Below are 21,537 nucleotides of genomic sequence, written 5' to 3'. Positions count from 1 at the left end.
GTATTCATCTATCTGTCCTTGCACAACTGATTCTTTACTGCTGCATCCTGGAGCAAAAGGGCAAGGTTTCTTCTCTCGTTACTTCAGCTCCACTGTACAATTGGTCTTCTGAATCACTTGTTGCTCTGTCTGAGCCATCCTGCCAAACGTGTACACTTGATAGCCACATGCACTTCCTGCGTCATAAATTGATTGCATGTTTCTGCATTCCTGCCATTGAGAAGCACCTAAGACACCCATCTGTACCTCCATTGACACAGGTTCATCGTAACAGATATAGAAGCCAATTTTGTAGCCTGCAAAGAAATGCATCCAAACATATTAGACAATTGTGGTGTGTAGGATAAAAACAAGTTGTGTGGGTAAGAGAATTGGAGAGTCCTACAGTTGTTCTGCACAAATGCTAAGCTTCCTAACTCCACCAGTAAAGATACAAATTTTCTGAGCAAGCTAAGAACAGCTAACAGCACATTTGTTAAATAAAATCTCTTAGTAAAAGTTGTTCTTCCCTCAATAGACCAGATATGAATCATGTTTTCTACTAGAAAAAGATGGGAGTTTTAAAGGGTAACTTTCTTTTGCACAGGTGCTTCCAGATAAAGATGGGAAGAGGTGCATGTTTTGTGTGAAGACGCCAAACAAGACGTATGAAATGAGTGCTTCTGATACTAAGCAGAGACAAGAGTGGACCTCAGGTTAGTGGAGACAAAAGGTTTTGTTTCTCACTGTTTGACATTAGTGTCTAGTTTTTGTGGCCTGTAGTTCTGTGTATAACAAGCCATCACATATTTCATTGTTTTTCGATACTTGGTGTGTGTTAGTGGCATCAGACAAGTCAGACTCAGTTTTGTGAGTATCTTTCTCTTACAACAAGATGAAAATCCACTGACTAACTCACTCACTCATTTTCCATTTGCTTTTCTGGATGGGATTGGCTTCACGATGTGCTAAACAGAGGAGGTCACCATATCCCCAGCAATAATCTGCAAATCCTCCTGAGAATTTATTTCCAAAACACCCGAGAGATATCATCCCACATGCTGAGACTACCACTGTCTTCTCCCAGAGAGAGACACGCCTGATTCACCCGCTATGGGGAACATACTAAGAACATGCACAACTGGCTCCTAGTGATCAAAAGAATCAGTGGTTACTATTCCGTGGTCCTCTCATGTTTCTGAAGTGAGCCCAGCAACCCAGCCCAAGATCCTCATTTCAGCCATGTTTATTTGTACTCTTTAACACTAGAATTACCAGTGCCTACGAGAAAACTTGTAAATCCGGCCCACCTTAAATCCGTTTGCACCTCTCCGTCAGCGTCTTTTGTCCTGTAAAATAACCGATTAACACAAGCAGCAAGCAGCCTGCTATTCCATCCCCCCACCATCGCAGAACGTTCACAAAGTTCTCCTAGCTCATGCCTTGATTGTTTATCTGGGAGTGAAGTGCTAGAGTTTTAGAGTAGAAATAATAGATCGTTATTTGGAACACATGCATTTCATGTGTGTTCCGTTTCTACGGTAATCTGTATAAACACATTGTTAAAACAGAAACTTTTTCATATTTTAGTAATAAATGTTACAAAATGTAGGCATAAACTATAGAATGTGTGAAGCCTGAAATCCAAAGATCAAATAAACACTTTCACAAAAGGTTCAAGGACGATACAATAGCTTCCGTGGTGTAGAGGTAAGATTTGCTGACTTGTGAGCAAGAGTCCCTGGTTCGATCCTGTCTGCCTCCTGTATTTACCGTTTTCAGTAGTGAGCCGCTCTTATTGTTAATATTATACAATACACACATACATTTGGTTTTTTGTCTGTAACAGCTGCTGTACATTTATAGGACTTGTAAAAGTTACCGTTTTTTTTTCCACTTTTATTCTCTCAGTCACAACCACGATGCATACTACCGCCCCCTGCACCCAGGTACCTGACGCTGTTACTTTTTATCTGAAACTGAGAATAACTGTAGATCTGAGTGGTGCTTTGAGGCAATGGACTTGGACATTCTCTGATCTGGATGGATAAAAGACATAGGTATATATGATATTTGGAATAACTCATTTTATGACCTGTATAGTACATTTCGGAAAACATCGTGGCACGGAGGCAACATTATTCATATTATTCATATTCATTCGCATAGCATCTTGCGGTAGTAATCACTGACCGCGTTTTTTTTTTTTTTCCCGATCTTGCCAGTCTCCACATGTTGCTGTATGGTGATGTTTCTTTTGTACTCCAGGACATGCAGAATAAAGAATAGTACAGAGAGGTCAGTTCAGCGCTATATGCATTCATCAGCTTCAATGTTAACAGTTCACACACACGCAAGAACCGTCCTTCCTACAATTACGACATGTGTACCTGTTGTAAGTTGCACACTTCTCTCTATACTGTGGTTTCTATTACACACCTGAAAGAAAAAGACAATATATGTGACTAGTACCAATCAGAAAACATCATCGCACTAATGCAATATTATTTGAAAACGAACAGCGTCAGATCGGGTGTGAATTTATGCTGGCACTGTTACTTGGAGTCAGATCAGGAGGGGGTGTACAGCATGATCGTGACTGAGAGAATAAAAGTGAAAAAAAAACTAACTTTTACAAGTCCTATAAATGTACAGCGGCTGTTACAGACACAAACCAAATGCATGTGTGTACTGTATAATATTAACAATAAGAGCAGCTCACTACTGAAAACGACAAATATAGGAGGCAGTCGCAATCGAACCAAGGACTCTTGGTCACAAGTCAGCAAATCTTACCGCTACGCCACGGAAGCTGCTGTATCGTCCTTGAACCTTTTGTGAAAGTGTTTATTTGATCTTTGGACTTCAGCCTTCACACATTCTATAGTTTATGCCAACATTTTGTAACATTTATTACTAAAATATGAAAAAGTTTCTGTTTTAACAATGTGTTTATACAGATTACTGTAGAAACGGAACACACATGAAATGCATGTGTTCCAAATAACTATCTATTATTTCCACTCTAAAACTCCAGCACTTCACTCCCAGATAATCAATCAAGGCATGAGCTGGGAGAACTTTGTGAACGTTCTGCGATGGTGGGGGGATGGAATAGCAGGCTGCTTGCTGCTTGTCTTAATCGGCACATTTACAGGACAAAAGACGCTGATGGAGAGGTGCGAACGGATATAAGGTGGGCCAGATTTACGAGTTTTCTCGTAGGATCTGGTAATTCTAGGGTTAAAATCAAAGTTTAATCATTGAACAGCAACCTGCACCACTAGTTAATGCATCCATAGTGTATCTGTGCTGGATACAAATGCTTGCATCCAAAAGACTTCTCACTTTTATTAGAAACCATTTGTCCTGCTTGGCCACAATACTTATATAACTTTAAGTGGGAAAATCTAAATATCAAACACCTTTTCTCCATCTCTTCATACATGGCTGTCTTTCTTAAATATCCAAAACATTAGTAGAGTGTGACAAATGGAATTTTCTGGACTGATTGCAGGAAGTCATTCAGCTGTTAATCTGTAACAGGCATAAAAAGTGTTCCCTCTAACTTTTGTCATACCTGAGCTGACTGTTGAATGTATGCTAAGCAGAAGTTACAGTTCCGCAATGCACAGAAGGGACTCTCAGTGTAAACCTAGCCTCATTAATTTAAATGAACAATATCAATCAATAGTAGTGGTTTTACTTATTTTTTGTTTGCCTATATGGAACTACAAAACTGTTCATGGCATGATGTTTTAATGTATGAATATTTTACTGTATGCAAATAAAACTGTAATGGGATTGGATCTATTTTAGCAATCTATCTTACTAAACCACAGTTAATTTATCCATGGCGGACGCACGGCAGACACACCGAGGCGCATGCGCACTGTGGCCTTTGCGCCCACCCCAGAGTCCAGAGTCAAACGCAACGGCTTCCCAAAACGGGGCAGCGCCCACCCCAGAGTCAAACGCAGCGGCTTCCCAAAACGCAGTGGCTTCCCAGAGTCAGTAGGTGGCGCACAAATAACACAACGTTCTGCGCCGTGACGCCCGCCCCAGAGTCAAACACAGTGGCTTCCCAAAACGCGGTGGCTTCCCAGAGTCAGTAGGTGGCGACCAAACAACACAACCTGTGAGTGCCCCCACCCCAGAGTCCAGAGTCAAACGTAGCGCACTACACTTGCTCTAATCCACTGTGCCAGTAATATACATCACATAACGGTCACAGACTCTAACCCAGCGGCTTCCCAGACTCAGTGGCTGGCACACAAACACCACAACCTGTAAACTAAACCTGCTGTGCTCCACTCTGCCAGCAGTCGGTGTCAGCAAAGGCAACGGAATCACGTCTCCACAAAACGAAACCGCCTTAGTACAGATATGCTTATTTAATTAAATGACATTTCCCCAGACGCACCCACCCTCCATGATATGTCATCCATCCAAATATCGGACGGAACAGAAACTGATTGCCATTCTTGGATTTCCGATTCGCTAGCGAATCGCGGGCTTACTTGTTTAGCATATTGTAGACCTAATGTGCTATTTAGAACATGGGAAATATAGTGTATAGGTAGAAATTAAAGATGGCAGGCTGGTATTGAGTGAGGGAGTGAGAGGATGACTTTTTGAGAGGATGTCATTTGCCAAACACTCACAGGTGTTGGAGAGCAAATGTCTCTGTATCAATTCCATACAGTTCCCCACAGTTTTGAGGCACCCTGTGGGCACATCAGTTAGAAAGAAAGAAAATGAGGATGACAATGTGAGATATGGAGTTACATGTTCTTAAAAGAGAGGAGAGCTGAGCTAGAAAAAAATGAAATGATATGGCAACAGAGTTATGCTGAGTTCTATTATGCTGACATGGAAAAGAGGAGATGAAGGTTGACAAATTAAGAAGAGTTTACTATAAGTGTAAGGTTGAAAGTGGAAAGGATGTAGTCTGAAGTAGATCAGAGTCTGCAGTTTATGCAGTAGTAAATAACAAGAAATGAATAGATCTTACCCTCAAAGATGTGCCAAATTGTAAAATGTTGGACTGATGAAATTTGGAAATCTCCAAATAATGCTTGTAATTGCAGATAATGGAAAGTTAAACAAATGTATGGATTTCAATCCTTCTGCTTTGTATACTAAATTTTCCAACGCAAGATTGCTGTGACAATACACTCACACACACCCGCCCTCTCACTAGTCCAATTTAGAGTCACCACTCATAAGGACAGTACAACTTGAGACTGTAGGAAAAAAAATGGATGACTTCTTCTTTTGGCTGCTCCAGTTTAGGTTTAACCACAGTGGATCATCCATCTCCATCACTTCCTGTCTTTTACATCATTTTCTGCCACACCAACTGCCTTCATGTTGTCCCTCACCACATCCATATTCCTCCTGTTTGACCTCTTCTTTTCCTGATGTACCCTTCATTTCTCCTCTGCACATGTCCAAATAATCAATCTTTGTCACAAACTGTGGTACCTGTGTTGAGCTTCTAATATACTCATTCCTAATCCTGTCTACCTTCCTTACTCAGAGTGAAAATTGTAGCATCTTTTACTCCACCAATTCCAGCTCTACCTCATGTTTTTTCATCAGTGCCACAGTTTCTAAACCATACAACATAGCTGGTCTCACTATCGTTTTACAGATACTCTTCTATCACAGATCACTCCTGCCACTGTTCTCCACCCAGTCCACCCAGCCTTCACTCTCTTCTTCACCTCTCTGCCACACTCTCTGTTGCTTTGAACTGTTGAACACAAGTATTTAAATTTGTCAACCACTACTGGAGTGGTTGCTCTGAGGCTAGGAATCAGTGCCGGCAATCAGAAGGTTGCCAGTTCAAATCTCGTAAACATCAGAAGTGACTCTACTTTGTTGGGCCCTTGAGCAAGGCCCTTAGCCTGCAATTGCTTTGTCCTGGGTATAACTTTAATCTGCATCCAGCGCTTACAGGGAAAACTTGGGGGTTGGTGGCACGATTGGCACTCTGGCCACTGTAAAAAAAAAAAACCTCACACTGTTCCAGTGTGGTGCTGAGGTATCACCTTCTGCACTCGAGTCCTAATCCAGGAGGTTCGTTGTGTGGTAGGTGCGGCAATGCTCTATCAGTGCATGTTCCAAACCTCGCTTTACCTTTACCATGTATTTTCCTTGCAGTTGCCCCCTTCTACCACCTTCCCTCTCATTCATGCACATGTAGGAAGAAACTGGACTACCAGTAAATAATCAAAGCTTGGTGTGGTTTTAGTGCTATCTTGCATGCATATATTGTATGCCATGTAAAGCACCCTTGAGAGACCTTGGCCATCAAGCTGCCTCCTCCTATTGGCTATTCCACAGCTGACTCAGTGCTGGGCCAGCCAATCCGATGAAAGAACCCCTCTACCCGATGATTCCTGCGATCCTCCATCAGAGATGACTTTGCCTTAGGCAGGCAAAACAACTTGGCAGGTGAGCAGTGGCAAACAAGTGCCACATTTGAGTACCAAGAAGAGAAACAGAATAGGTAAGGGTTAGTAACAAATTATAACTATCATATGATATAGTACATTTTTATACAATGATGTAGCTCAAAGTGTTTTACAGGATGAAGAAAGAAAAAAAAGAAAAAATATACAAATTAAGCAATACTGATTAACGTAGAATAAAAGTAAGGTCCAATGGCCAGGGAGGACAGAAAAAAAAAGACCTTGATTAGAAAAGACCTGTTATCAAGACTATTTTGAAATGGTTAGACTCGGCACATTCAAAAAGGCACCCCCACCTTTATCAAAAGATTACTCTTTTGTGGGGTATTTGGGAACAGTCCCCTTCCTCAAGAGTCCATAATAAGTTCCCAATGTGCTCCCATCTGAACCGGGCTGTATCCTGTAGGTCCCCTTTCTATACCCCCAGGTGCCTTTGAAAGATTGGTGGGTCGAAGCACACTCCAGTTTTCCCCGATACACACCGACTGACCCCAGCTTGACAACTCGGGAAGGGTACTTACCCATCTGACTTTTCTTTGTTTGCAGGTTTGGATAGTGTCTCGAGGCTTTGATGAGGTTTGACTTCCAGCCTAATAAGGAGGTCATCATCCTGCCGACTACACCACTGTGAAATGATTAGACTCGACACACTCAAAAAGGTTTGGGGCAGCCACCCGTATAATTTCCCTGGCTGCAAAAAGCGTTTGAAAATAGCACTGATGTGCATGGATTGAAATCAGTAACTGAACTGAGTATGGTTGGAAAAGATGGCTATTTTAAATGTCCAGACAGGAAGTGGCATAGTGAACCCAGAAGTGACGTCACTTCTGGTGGTGACCCCAGAAGCATAAGTTTCCGGGCACCTTAACCAGAAGTGACGTGCCTCTGGGCGCTGTAACCAGAAGTGACATGCCTCTGGGCGCCGTACCAGAAATGACATGCCTCTGGGCACCAGAACCGGAAGTGACATACCTCTGGGCACCAGAACCAGACGTGACATGGTTTTGGGTGCCAGAACCAGAAGTGACCTGTTTTCTAAGTACCGGAACCGGAAAGTGGTGTCTTCAGAGTTGGATCAGACTGGTTTTCCCATTTTTTGTGTGCAGAGACAACAGAAGAAAGTTTAGCACAACCTGCCACCCTCTGGCCTGGCGTAGAATTACCCTCACTTGGTCCATACAGCTCCCTTGTATTCACACGATAGATAGATAGATAGATAGGTACTTTATTAATCCCAAGGGGAAATTCACATATTCCAGCAGCAGCATACTGATAAGGAAACAATATTAAATTAAAGAGTGATAAAAAATGCAGGTAAAACAGACAATAACTTTGTATAATGTTAACGTTTACCCCCCCGGGTGGAATTGAAGAGTCGCATAGTGTGGGGGAGGAACGATCTCCTCAGTCTGTCAGTGGAGCAGGACAGTGACATAGTATATGTGTATACATATACATATACATATACATGTATATGTGACACTATTGCTTGCCTTAGTGAAAAGTAGCAGTCACAAAACTAAAGGTCAGCTCACAAAGAATTTTATTATAAGATTTTAGGATGTCAGTAAGATTAGAGATAGATGACTTTAGTTGTGTCTCCAGTTAACAAAAGGAAGCAATGCAGGCAGGTTTTCTGGTGTTGTCAGCTTTATAAGCTGATAACAAAGTTTTATAGACCAGTCATTACTTCACTGGAAGTCACTGTACTGAAGCGAGTTAAAGGATAGGTTCAGTATTTTTCAAAACAAGTTACTCTTTACAATAATGGTATGTATTAGTTTGCCTCATGAAACTACGTTATAAAATGTAGCATATTTTATACATTAAAAAAAATAATAACTTGCCCGCTCTTGTGTTTTATAATACAGGTTAAGAGTCCTATTATAAAGAAAACCCTTAAACTTACCAAATATTTCCACTTAAAGGATTTGATTTAAGAAAACATGCCTTCATTTTTTCTGAGTCATCCTTTTGACAACAAAAGTAAACTGAAAATAATACATTTTATCAGAGATTTTTGGCCCTCTTTTCTTGAGTTAAGGTTATGTATCTTAACTCATCTATATACAGTGGAACCTTGGGTCACGAACGTCTCGGAACACGTACAAATTGGGTTATGACCAAAACGTTTGCCAAACTTTTGCATCTGTTCATGACCACACACTCAGGTGACGAACAAGCCAGTTTCCCTTCTGGTTCGTATGCGCCGGTGATTTCTGCACGTGTTCAGTCTCTCCCTGTACAGTACATTGTTATCTGTCAGACATGCTTGCATTCGCTGTGAACTCTTTGTGCTCTATTTCGTGTGCTTTTGCATTAATTTTGCAATTAACCATGGCCTCTAAGCAAGTGAAGAGTGGTAGTGTTGGTGAGAAGAAAGGTTCGAAGAAAATTGCAATCGAATTAAAGAAAGAAATTATTGAAAAGTATGAGCGTGGCGTTTGTGTTACTGATCTTGCCGCCAAGTACAAGAAGTCCAAATCTATGATTTCGACTATTCTAAAGCAGAAAGAGGCCATTAAAGAAGCTGATGTTGCAAAAGGAGCTACAGTGTTAACCAAGCAGAGGCCTCAAGTGCTGGAAGAGGTGGAAAAGCAGTTGCTAGTGTGGTTGAACGAGAAGCAACTTGCAGGGGATAGTGAGGCGATGCTATGCGAGAAAGCTAGGAAGATTCATGGCGATTTGCTGCAAAACTATCCTTCTACGAGTGGCTAGTTCTTCCTCCTCACTTCCTTCATGCCAGAACTCGACTCATGCAAGGTTAGTTTTCTTGGTTGTTTATGGTTAGTTTTTGTATAAATTCAGGATTTTTCAAATTTTCATTTTTTTCCCTGTGCTTAAAACTTAAAAAAAAAAAAAAAAAAAAAAAAATGTTTACAGCGAGCGGTTCGTAAGGCTGTAGCATGAACTTGCAATGTTAGTTTTCTCTTTTCAAGGTTATCTCAGTGTTATTCAATGTTTTTACATTTAGTTTACTATTACACTGTGCATTCTATGGAATAATTAACTATTTTTGTGCTTAAAAAATATATTTACATACAGTTCGTACGGTCTGGAACGGATTAATTGTATTTACATACAATCCTATGGGGGAAATTAGTTCGGGTCACGACCAAATCGGGTTGCGACCAGAGCTTTGGAACGGATTACGGTTGTGACCCGAGGTTCCACTGTATATGTATCTTGCTCATGTGTCTGCTTAGCACAACTGTCATCGGTGGAGTTATGACAACACAATACTAAAACCCTCCTTTTATAGTCTTTGCTGTAATTTTACATGGCCTATGGAGTGAGATGCACGCTGAATTGCAGCGCAGTGAAAAGAGCACATATAAGTTTTATTGTACTTTGTACACTTAATAGAAAATCTGATCTGAACTGATTACATCACATAGATTTTTAATGAAAGCCTTAGATTTTTGAAAGAACTAAGCCACATTTTCCATAGTGTGTCTTGCATGTGCACAATAAAAAAAAAAGTAAGAGTGTGTGACAGAGCTGATTGATGTGACCAAAGCCAATTGTCAATTTTTTTTAATGCATGATAAGTCACTCTTTCTGAGGATATGATAATTAAAAATGGAGCAAAGTGTTTTTGAATGAGTAAATTCAGTGATACTGATGCCAATCAGTCAGTAAATACATGAGCAGAACATACAAACTCCTTGTCAAACCTGGTACCATGAGGCAGGAGTGACAGCTCTGCAGTACCACTATATCTATGCTAAAACATCTGTGCTGAACTTTCTAAATTTCAGCCTTGCTAAACGTAGATGAATTGGCATTGCAAAAGTGGTCCATGTGTGTGTGTGTGTGTGTGTTCAGTTTTTGATGGAATGTCGCCCTTTCCAGGGGCCTCATGTATAACGCCGTGTGTAGAACTCACACTATAACATGGCGTAAGCACAAAAGCGGGAATGTGCGTACGCACAGAAAAATCCAGACGCAGGAATCTGTACGTACGCAAACTTTCACGTTCTTCCACTACATAAATCCCGATCAGCGTGAAAAGTAACGTATGTGCACGCGCCTTCTGTCCCACCCCAACTCCTCCCAGAATTACGCCTCTTTAAATATGCAAATCAATATAAATAGCCTTCTGTGAAAAGACAATGGGAAAAGCACGGGGGGAAATATAAGAATTTCAGCGAATACCAAGTGGAGGCAAAGGAAAAACATACTATTTGTTGGTTTAAACAGTGGTATAATCAACAAAAGGAAGTTGATCGAGTGACAGAGTGTCAGAGAAACTCGAAGGCTCAAGTTCACAAAGTCACACAGTGCCCGAAATAAAATAAAAATCACATATCAAAGTCACTGTGAAAAGGCGAGTCGTAGCCCACGTCTGAGTGTCATATGAAAGCTTATTAGGGTACAGACAAAAAAAAATAGGCACACAGTGGGGGAAAAAAGCACGAAATGTCAACTTTAATCTTGAAATTTCCACTTTAATCACGTAGTTTATTTTGCCATTAAAAGTAGAACATCATAAACTTCATCTTAAAATTGTTTAATTTACTAGTTTCTCAAATCCCATTGTAACTAAAGTGGCACATTAAATGCTTTGTTCTGTATTTGATCTTCTATGTGCTCTGTGTGTGAATCACTACCTGCTTCTTAAACGGGCTTTCTCTTTCTCCGACAGGACACATAATCCATTACATTCGTGATATTACAGCTCTCTGAATAATTAAAATACTGAGATGTATACGTGATATCTTTTTCATGATGATAGGAATGAAAGCATGTTATTAAACATGGGAACACGGTGGTGCAGTGCTTGTTCATGTCTCACGCAAGAGGCTTGCAGCGCCATGCGCGAACTTCGATGAAATAATTTATTACAGAAGTACTGTCTCTTTCAAACGTACTAACCTCCAATTCCTGTCCTTACTTTTCTTTCTCCAAAAACCCAATCACCACACAATCAGCTATATAGACGTGAAGGCATCTGTAAGCTTAACACGCCGATTCTTCAAAACTTTTAAGGAACATTGAAATATCTTCGTAGTACATGTTTAATTATTATATCCGTCTATCCTTCCAGTGTCGCATCAGCATGAGCAAGAATACAATGCAATGCAGGAACAATCCCTGAACTAGCTAGTGCTGCGGCACCGTGTCCTCACATGTTTAATTATTAATAATAAAGATTATTTAAATGAAGTTAAAGTTTTATCTGTATAATATAATCAACATATTTTGCTGCATTTCATCTTAAAAATGATATCGTCATCATATGTAAATACGCACTTCATAAAGTGGCGCAGGTTGTGCAATATTATAACTGTAGTGCAAGTTTACAGTGAGGTGGATTGTACTTATAAGTACAAACAGTTCTACAAGGAGCACTTGATGGACTGATTGAGTGCGTTTATAGTTCTTGGGATGAAACTTTTTCTAAACCGCGAAGTCCGTACAGGGAAGTCTCTGAAGCGTTTTGCCATGGCTCAGGCAGCGTCTGCTTCATGCTGTGTACCGATAATTCTCTTTCCGATCAGCTGCTGCTGTGATTCCCCACTCAGATACAGTGACATAAATACTCAGAGTGGTGCAGTGAGAGTAATATAGAAAAAGATGATGTGCTATGGCAACCCTTAACGGGAGCTGCTGAAAGAAGAAGAAGATGCAGTGAGAGTTACAACGCTAAAGCAGTTATGGTATTTGGAATACTATGGCTATTCCCTGGACCATTATATTGCTGCAGGTTAATTACAATCAGATGCATTACACTAATAAACAATATGCAGTTAGTTTCAGTGTATTTATAAAGCCGCGTCAGGAATGTGGAGTTAAGAAAGAAAGGGTGACCACACAGGAATAGTAGCACTGCTTTGACGCTGGGTGCCGCCAGTCTGCAAAATCGAGCGGAGAAATTGCGTACGCCAAGGTATGAGTTACCGTGGAAAATGGGCGTGGCTTTACGCCAAGTTTAGGTTTTATACATCGCGATTTGAGCATGGAAACGTTCGTACGCAACATTTCTGTGCATACGCACCGTTTATACATGAGGCCCCAGGTGTTGCTTCTGCCTTGTGCCCTGTGCTTGCTGGGATAGGTTCCATCTGCTCCACAACCCTGCTCTGGAAGAGTGGATTAGGAAGATGGATGAATTATTATTATTGAGTCTACAGTGGAGAAAATGTATGAATAGTTTAATGGATGGAAGATGTTATGGACAGCAATTAATAATATTATTGGGTAGCAAGGTGGTGAAGTGGTGGCAGTAAAGGAGACTGGGATTCACGTCTGCATGGAGTTTGCATGTTCTAACCAGGTGCTCCAGTTTCCTCCCACCGTCCAAACACATACAGGTTAGGTGGATTGGCGTTGCTAAAATGTCTCTTCTATGTATGTGTGTGTGTGTGTGTGTGTGTGTGTGTGTGTGTGTATTTGCCCTGAAGTATACTGGTGCCTTGACCAGGGATTGTTCCTGTCTTGTGTCTGATGTTTGCTGGGATAGGCTCCAACTGCTCCCAAACCCCACCCTGGATAATCAGATTAGAAAAACAGATGAAAGGGTGAATGTACATTGTGCCTGTAACAACTGTTCAGTTCTTGTCACTTGATTGCATGCTACGCGCTTCCTTAATATTTTCTCTCACTAAAGCACATGTGTGCTTTGTCAGTTTACCGGCAATGATCTTTGCGATTTTAAGAAATAAGCTTCTATATAGTGAAAGAATATAAGCAATTGTATTGTCTAGTTGTCTACAGAACTGAGACAGAAATTCATACGTCGGCATCCCCATTCAATGTCAATAATGCCAATAACAGCATTTAGTAATGTCTTTCCAAGATGATTCTACACCCCTAGGCTAAGTACGTCCTCTCCATACTGTGAGGTGCAGCGAGGATGGTCTCCCATGGACTGCAGCAGTGCTGCCGTGGAAGACTAATGGTGTAGTTGGTGAAATGAAGTGCACAACCTGCTAAAATGGCTGAACCTCACAACAATAGTTTGCTTTTTGCTTTTTTACCGTCTTAAAACAACATGGATACCATGTTTTGAAATATGTATTGTCACAAAAAGCAGACACAAGAGTCATAAGAGTGGGGCAGCCACCCATATAATACTCTCTGGCTGCAAATGGTTAAATTGCAAGCACTGATGTGCTCATAACAGGGTCCAAAACAGAACTGACTAGGTTAGTCAAATATGGCAGCTTTAAAGGCCAGAAAAAAGTGAAGTTATCGAGGGTGGAAGCGGAAGGGTCCTCTTCCATAGGTTCAGACCTGGACATGACGTCATCAAAAGGACCAAAACAGGATGTCTCTTCGGTCATGGGTTCTTCACCGGAAGTGACGTCACTAGGGCCAGGCAGAATTTCCTGTGAACGGTCTGCAGGAAAGTGAGAAAAAAGGTCAGTGCACTCTGCCACCACCTTGGTCTGGCGTGGAATTATTTTCATTTAGCCCCTGTAGCTGCCTCCCATGCGCACGTGTGACAGTGCGTAAACTCAAGATGTAGATCAATATTCAGTAATATTTTTGGCTTGCGAAATGAACATATTTGGTAAGCTTTAAGACTTTTCTTTATAATGATTCTGTGGTACCCATAAACTTCAATGTAAAATGCAAGAGCGGGCTACTTATTTTTAAAAATTTGTAAAATATTTTTGCTACATTACATTCTAAAATGAAACTAATGTACTGTATACCATAACTGTGTAGAAATAACTTCAGCTTGAAAAATACCAAACTTATACTTTAAGGTTAAGACGTGATCACTAGGTGCGTTTAGGGCTAGGTATTATAAACTGACATTTTTCAGCCCCAGTTCCTTTTTTGTATAATTTTCATTTACTTTGATTCATATCGTTCATTATGATTATATTTTGTTATTTAATTCCTGACATTTTCACAGCTTGGTCACGACCTTGTTGTTGCAAAGCAATGATGCCATTCCCAAGGATGTGTGTTCACTACATCATTGATGGTTTTGTACTTGCCTTATTTTAATCTTGCAAAGGCAGATGTATATATTAGATGTCTGTTAATGAATTTGGCTTAAATGTGGGTAGAACAATTGCTGTAGAAGGTTCACTGAGTGTCACATTTCTAAACTAATCCAACACTTCATGAAGGCAGAGCTTGAAGTAGGAATTGTGACATAAACAGAAAAGAACAATGGTGCTCCTATATACATTGTTTGCCTGATAGCAGTCCTGTGGATATGATGGTTAAACCATTTATGGATGAAAAGTCTCCCAAAAACACCAGCGATAATCATATGAATGCACATCTTGTGTGAGGAGAACACAATACATAGGCCTGTGTTTAAAATAAACAGGTTTCAAGGGTAACATCCTGGAACACCAGATTATCCAATGGCATTCAAATACATCACTGGTATTGTGATAAAAGTGAATGTTGCATTGCCCCAAGCTGTGTGTCATCTCTGTCACTCATATTACAATGACACAGTTAAAGCATATACAGTATGTGAGGGTGAAAGAACTGGCAGATACGTCCATGAAGAAATTAACTCTACAATCTGCATTTGACTTAAATGGTGTACAGTAATCCCTCCTCCATCGCAGGGGTTGCGTTCCAGAGCCACCCGCGAAATAAGAAAATCCGCGAAGTAGAAACCATATGTTTATATGGTTATTTTTATATTGTCATGCTTGGGTCACAGATTTCCGCAGAAACACAGGAGGTTGTAGAGAGACAGGAACGTTATTCAAACACTGCAAACAAACATTTGTCTCTTTTTCAAAAGTTTAAACTGTGCTCCATGACAAGACAGAGATGACAGTTCCGTCTCACAATTAAAAGAATGCAAACATATCTTCCTCTCCAAAGGAGTGCTTGTCAGGAGCAGATCATGTCACAGAGATAGAGAAATGCAAACAAATCAATAGGGCTGTTTTTCTTTTAAGTATGTGAAGCACCGCGGCACAAAGCTGTTGAAGGCGGCAGCTCACACCCCCTCCGTCAGGAGCAGACAAAGTAAGCTGTTGAAGGCGGCAGCTCACACCCCCTCCGTCAGGAACAGACAAAGTGAGACAGAGTTTGTTTTTCAATCAAAAATCAATACGTGCCCTTCGAGCTTTTAAGTATGCGAAGCTCCGTGCAGCATGTCGTTTCAGGAAGCAGCTGCACAAAAGATCACGTGAAGATAATCTTTCAGCATTTTTAGTCGAGCGTCCGTATCGTCTAGGTATGCAAACAGCCCCCCTGCTCAATCCCCCTACGTCAGGATCAGAGAAAGTCAGCGCAAAAGAAAGAGAAAAGTAAGCCGGGTAGCTTCTCAGCCATCTGCCAATAGCGTCCCTTGTATGAAATCAACTGGGCAAACCAACTGAGGAAGCATGTACCAGAAATTAAAAGACCCATTGTCCGCAGAAACCCGCGAAGCAGCGAAAAATCCGCGATATATATTTAAATATGCTTACATATAAAATCCGCGATGGAGTGAAGCCGCGAAAGGCGAAGCGCGATATAGCAAGGGATTACTGTAATAACATAAATAAGATAACATAATATAAATGATAAAAAGCAAAGGACCCAAAATGAAAAATAGCACATAAAAACAGTATGTAAGCCAGGGTAGTGACACTGGCTTAAACATAACACTGATTGTTTACAGTGCATGGACTGCAGGAAACTGGAGTGTGTTCTTATGGGCATGGCCTTTTAGCTTTGGATTCTGCTGCTATCCTCTGATAAGATTTTACCAATTTTTAGCTAGAGGTGGATTGGCAGTCCAAGAATCACATCTGACCCCATGAGACTAGCCTTATTTAAAAGGGCATTATAGTATTGTGAGCAGTCAAGTTTTGACTTAGAATATTAACTATACAAATCTAATTTGTGAACTCTAAGGAAAAAGATATTTAGACAGTTTGGATTTTTGCTACATCATTTTTTGACTATTATTTTTTTTCTTACATATTTGTCATTGAGGTTTGGCGCCTCTTATCTTTTTGGTTTTCACCTTTCCTTTTTCTAACTTTACTATTCTTTCCTTTGATCTTCATTAATGACTTCATTTACCAGACTAAATGCCTCTTAAAACCCAATTTCAAACCTGAGCTTCCACCTGCTCTTGACACTAGGGCTCTAACACCTATATTTTGAGCCTGTCAAAGTCTGTTAATATTTGAGATTGCAGATGAAGGAGAACTACATTAATATAGATGGTACTTGACTATGGATGGAGGTCATGTTAGAGGATACCTCTACTGATGTTACGCCTTTGCTAAAATGAAGTCGCCACTAGTGCAATGATATGTAACCTAAGCTTTAGATTAATTAGTAAAAAAGTTATTTTTTTATGCACAGAGATGGAGTAATTTGGAGTAATCTATGCAAGTGTAAAATGAATGAATAGCAACAGTTATCCAGTATCTCATTTTTTAGCCTAAATATCGTACATTCTGAATTTTAGTTAGACAATGCTATTTGCTTGAATAAGGCTTATAAAAATTTTTAAATCATCCTCAGTCATGAAGCATTAAAAGTAGTGTTGTTTGGCTGAGTTGCATACCACTTACTGCTAACAGAAATTAATAAAGGGGGAAAAAAGGCAGATATATATATAATATAAACATTTGCACTGCACTACACAAACCCCCCTTGGTGTACTTTTATAATACATTTTAGACACTCTAAGTGCCAACTGATAGTTTGCCCCACTTTCTCTAACTCTTTCTCTAGCATTTACCCTTTGTTAGCCTGAAGATCTTCTATACAGATGCAGCAGACAGGATGAAATGATGTAAAGTTTGCCACATTTTTGTCTTTATGTGCTCACACATTTATGTGGTCAAACACATTTTCACGCTCAGTTAGCTTCTGCTGTCTATTTCAGTTTACCACATTATTCCACTATTAAGAAACGTTATGTAGAGCAAACTAATAAATCTAACATTCCACAAGAATAATAGTTAAATACTCTGCAGTAACTAAGCAAACAAATAAAAAGGATATTAACCTACTGAATGGGACTGGGCAAGAAGAAAGGTAGTAAGGTTTCAAGATTAAATCTGCTTACTTAATTATTCATTATACATCTCTTCATTTGTTTATCCAGCCATCCAGACTGCCATTCGTTTACAAGCAGAGGGAAAGAAGTCACTCCATAGAGACTTAAAACTGAAGCGCAGAGAGCAACGTGAGCAGCGTGAAAGGCGCAAAGCAGCCAAAGAAGAGGAGCTGCAGAGGCTCAAGGCCCTACAAGAGGAAAAGGAAAGGAAGCTACAGGAGCTGGAGTTGCTGAAGGAGGCTCAACGGCAGGCCGAGGCTCTTCTTCAGCAAGATGAGCAGCGAAGGCGCGCACAACATGAGGAGATGCAGAGGGCTCTTGAAATTCAACTGCGTGAAGCTGAGCAGGTGTGTTCACTGCAAAGGAACATTTTCATGATATTTCATTGATTACTTTCTAATAAATAATGGAGGTGCAATAAAGTGTTGTCCCACTCAAGAAGACAATATTAAATCAGTATTGAACTGAATAGGAAATAGTTATGTAGTATACATATAATCATAAAAAAATAAGAGAAACATACAAACTGGCAAATTCATTTTTCTTGCTTAATAAGTTTTATATATATATATATATATATATATATATATATATATATATATATATATATATATATATATATATATAATATATATACACACACACACACACACGAGGGTTGTCTGGGTTCCGCGCGGAATCACTCGAAATAAGTAGCCAAGGATTTTTTATTCACTGCCAACATCAATGCACTTTTGGGCTCTTCTGACCCATGCCGCAAAACACTCGCGAAAGGCTGTCTTTGGGAGGTTGTCCAGCTGTTCTTTGACAGCTGCAATCAGTTCCTCTCGAGTTTCGAAGTTGTGGCCTCGCAGGGGTTCTGTCACCTTCGGGAAGAACCAAAAGTCACATGGTGCAAGATCAGGCAAGTAGGGTGGCTGGTTCAAAACGTTGACACCACTGTCTTCAATGAAATGCTTCGTCGCATTAGCCGTGTGGGCTGGCGCATTGTCATGATGCAAAAAGTGCCTTCGCAAGTTCTTGGACCGGCCTCTAGCCATCGCAGAAAAAACGTCAGGCAGGCACTGAGTGGTGGTCACAGTTGTCCTCTCCATCAGCGGAATTGACGTGACAATGCCATTGATGTTGAAAAAGATGGCAAACATGGTGCGTTCCACCGAGCGGATTAAACCATCAGAAAAGTCGTAAAAAATCATCACTTGAAAGTCGCGCACGCACAGAGTTGGGAGCTTCGCCGCTAGCGCCGGCTGCGCACTCTCAGTTCGTTTGCTTGTCGTGTTCATTCTGAAGGAAGAGAGGGAGTAAAACATCTGAACAAAAACATGCAACCACTTGAATAATCCCTCTACACAGCAGAACAGGTTTTGACAGGCTGACACTCGACAAACGATAAAATTCCGCGCGGAACCCAGACAACCCTCGTACATACTAGGGGGCTTCACTCGGCAACGTCACCACTTCACGTATCTGCCGCTCACGTATGTGGATTTCATTTTCATCAAACAAATCTTTTAATTCTCGTGGAAAGGTCTCTTCATTGGGAAGAAACTCTACTTTTCCCTTTTGGCAACACAAATTAGACGATCTACAAGTCCCCAACTTAAAGTTTAAAGCCAAACAATATCTACATACTTCTGTCATTTCACCTATGTCCATATATTCAATCTCTTTTTGCTGTTCTGTTATTTCACTGAATAATAATTTCCGTTTGTTAGCGCTAATGTGATCTTTACTATCAGTTTTTTGAGACTTTCGAATTTTAGTACTTTCATAATCTCTAACCTGCACTGCATGTGTATCGAACCAATGTTTTTTGAACCTCTTTATGACGTTCTATTTTTCCTTTACTCCTTGTTTTTTATTTCCGACCCCGCTTGGAGCTGAGAGCGTAGGAACTGTGTCTGTCAATAGCATTCACACGAATGAGAAGTGAGTGGACCGTGGGCGTGGTTGTAAATGTTTGAGAGGAGGGTGGGACTTGTCAAAATCATTTGGCAAAAAATCTTGTCTCGCAGGACCTGAAATTCTCTTTCGCGGGAGTTGAAATTATCTCCAAGAAAGTCTTGTTTCAGGATTTCCTTTTGTAATATATATATATATATATATATATATTTATTGTGAAGCAAAGAATGCTGAGGGTTCAGAAATCTTTGGGATGCCAACATGGCCACACCCATTTAATGACAAAATAAAAAGTTCAAACAAAAATCAGTCCCACAGCAACTAGTTTAATAAAGCTTAACATGCTCTTCAAACAGCTAAATGCCATTGGACAGAAGCTGTCCGCCCCCATGATCCTCAGCAGGTTAAAAGGCAACCTCCATAATCAGGAACCCCACTTATATTCCTCCGGTCCTGGAAGAGGTGGGACTTGTGGCTCCTAGAGGGGACTGAGGTAGGAATCATCTCCTAGTGATGGGTTGATGCTGTGGAGGAAACCAAAGATAGTTAGCTGCCGCTCTCCCTTCTGTTTGATGGTGGGATTGTTCAGCTTAACTGATGTCCCTGGAGGGTCTCTAAGCATGCATGCATAAATATATCTAAATATATATATTTGTGTGTGTGTGTTTTTCTTCACTTCTTTTTAATGAAAAATTGTTTTTTAATAAAGAACATAAAATAAATATCATGTTGTTTTCCAATTCCCTTACCTGTTTACCTGTCAGGCAAGAGCAACCATGCAGGTGGAGATGGCTCTAAAGGAGGCAGAAGCAGATCGCCAGAGGAAAAGAATTCAGGAGTTGGAAGACATGCAGCAACGGCTGGAAGATGCCCTCAATCAAGAAAGAAAGGCTAGACAGGATGAGGAAACATTCAGATATGATCAAGCAAGGTACCTGAAATCATGCATAATTGCTTGCAGTTGAGGTTCTAAGTAGTACATTTGAATGTACTATTTGCTTTGTCATTTCATTGTGTCATTTCATTTTCTCTCGTTCTTCTGTCCACTTTATATTTTCTCTCTTTCTCTCCCTCTCTCACTGACCTCTATCTCCAATCAAGTCATCTCTGAGTGAGTCTGAAAACCCTTCCTTTTAGGTCATCACATTGTTGTTCACTGTGATTTTTAGATCTTTTTTTGTGATTGAATTTTTATTGATTCAAAGAACTTAACAAACACATAAAAAGCATCAGTTAAAAAGGTGGAGCAGCAGAGCCTAGGAGTAGAGTCAAAATCAACAAAATACATAGAGGAAGAAGAGGGAAATAATTGGGTAACAAAGGCATTATGCTCATCAGCAAATGTACCTAAATATGCGGTAGCAGCAATGTAAACGGGCCCCAAATAATAGAGTGTTCACTTCTGAGGCGGAGGTGAATCGGTTCTCAATGGATTCTAAGTAGGCTGTATTAATCCAAGTGCTAGACTGTTCGAAAAGAATTATATAAAAAAATAAAGATTGACACTTGTCAAAAGAGGGAAGTTCTAGAGATTTCCATTGAGAGGCAAAAAGTAATTTAGGCACTGCAATGCCAAGAAAGAGTTCACATTGGTGAGAGGCATTAAAAGTTCATTTGTAGATCTTTTCAGATTATGGCTGAGAAGAAGAGCAGTTCAGAATTCATCTCTAGTTCCTACGTTAGGTAATAAGAAATATCTTCACCCTACCAACATGTCTTCTAAATTATTCCACAAACATGACTGTAAAAAGGGATACTTTACTCAGCCTGAACCCAAAATTATAAATAATTTAAATCTTTGAGTGGCATGATACATGGACTCATGATGCTCTACAATGTTTGTGTTATTTCTGAGTCAATAATTTGAGGTCCTTCTAGGGGTTTTTAGCTTCTTACAGTTGCAGTCAGAAATATTCAACCTCCCAAAGATTGTAATCAATTTAGATTTTGCATTGGATGACTTCTGTATCAGTTGAGTTATTCATAAAATCAACAAATAAAGTGTATAATGTAGTATTCATGAGTAACAGGATATTTTATTAATATAGCCACATCAGAGTTATTCAACCCCTATATAATATTGCTGTTTTTGGTTTTTACATAGATAGATAGATAGATACTTTATTAATCCCAAGGGAAAATTCACATACTCCAGCAGCACCTTACTGATACAAAAAACAA

General features: G+C 40.1%; 1 protein-coding gene across 1 annotated transcript in view; it reads left to right on the top strand.

Moving 5' to 3' along the window:
• Window positions 1–21,537, top strand: part of LOC114648165 (differentially expressed in FDCP 6 homolog) — a 133,574-nt gene that overhangs the window by 87,907 nt on the left and 24,130 nt on the right. The window contains exons 6-8 of the mRNA XM_028797037.2: window positions 587–695; window positions 17,503–17,801; window positions 20,121–20,287. Coding sequence (XP_028652870.1) covers window positions 587–695; window positions 17,503–17,801; window positions 20,121–20,287 — 575 coding nt within the window. The remainder of the gene's footprint in view (window positions 1–586; window positions 696–17,502; window positions 17,802–20,120; window positions 20,288–21,537) is intronic.

This window comes from Erpetoichthys calabaricus, chromosome 3 (genome assembly GCF_900747795.2).
Source record: "Erpetoichthys calabaricus chromosome 3, fErpCal1.3, whole genome shotgun sequence".
NCBI classification, from domain to species: Eukaryota; Metazoa; Chordata; class Cladistia; order Polypteriformes; family Polypteridae; genus Erpetoichthys; species Erpetoichthys calabaricus.
The sequence above is the reverse complement of the archived record's forward strand: the minus strand, read 5'-3'. Positions and strand labels throughout refer to the sequence as shown.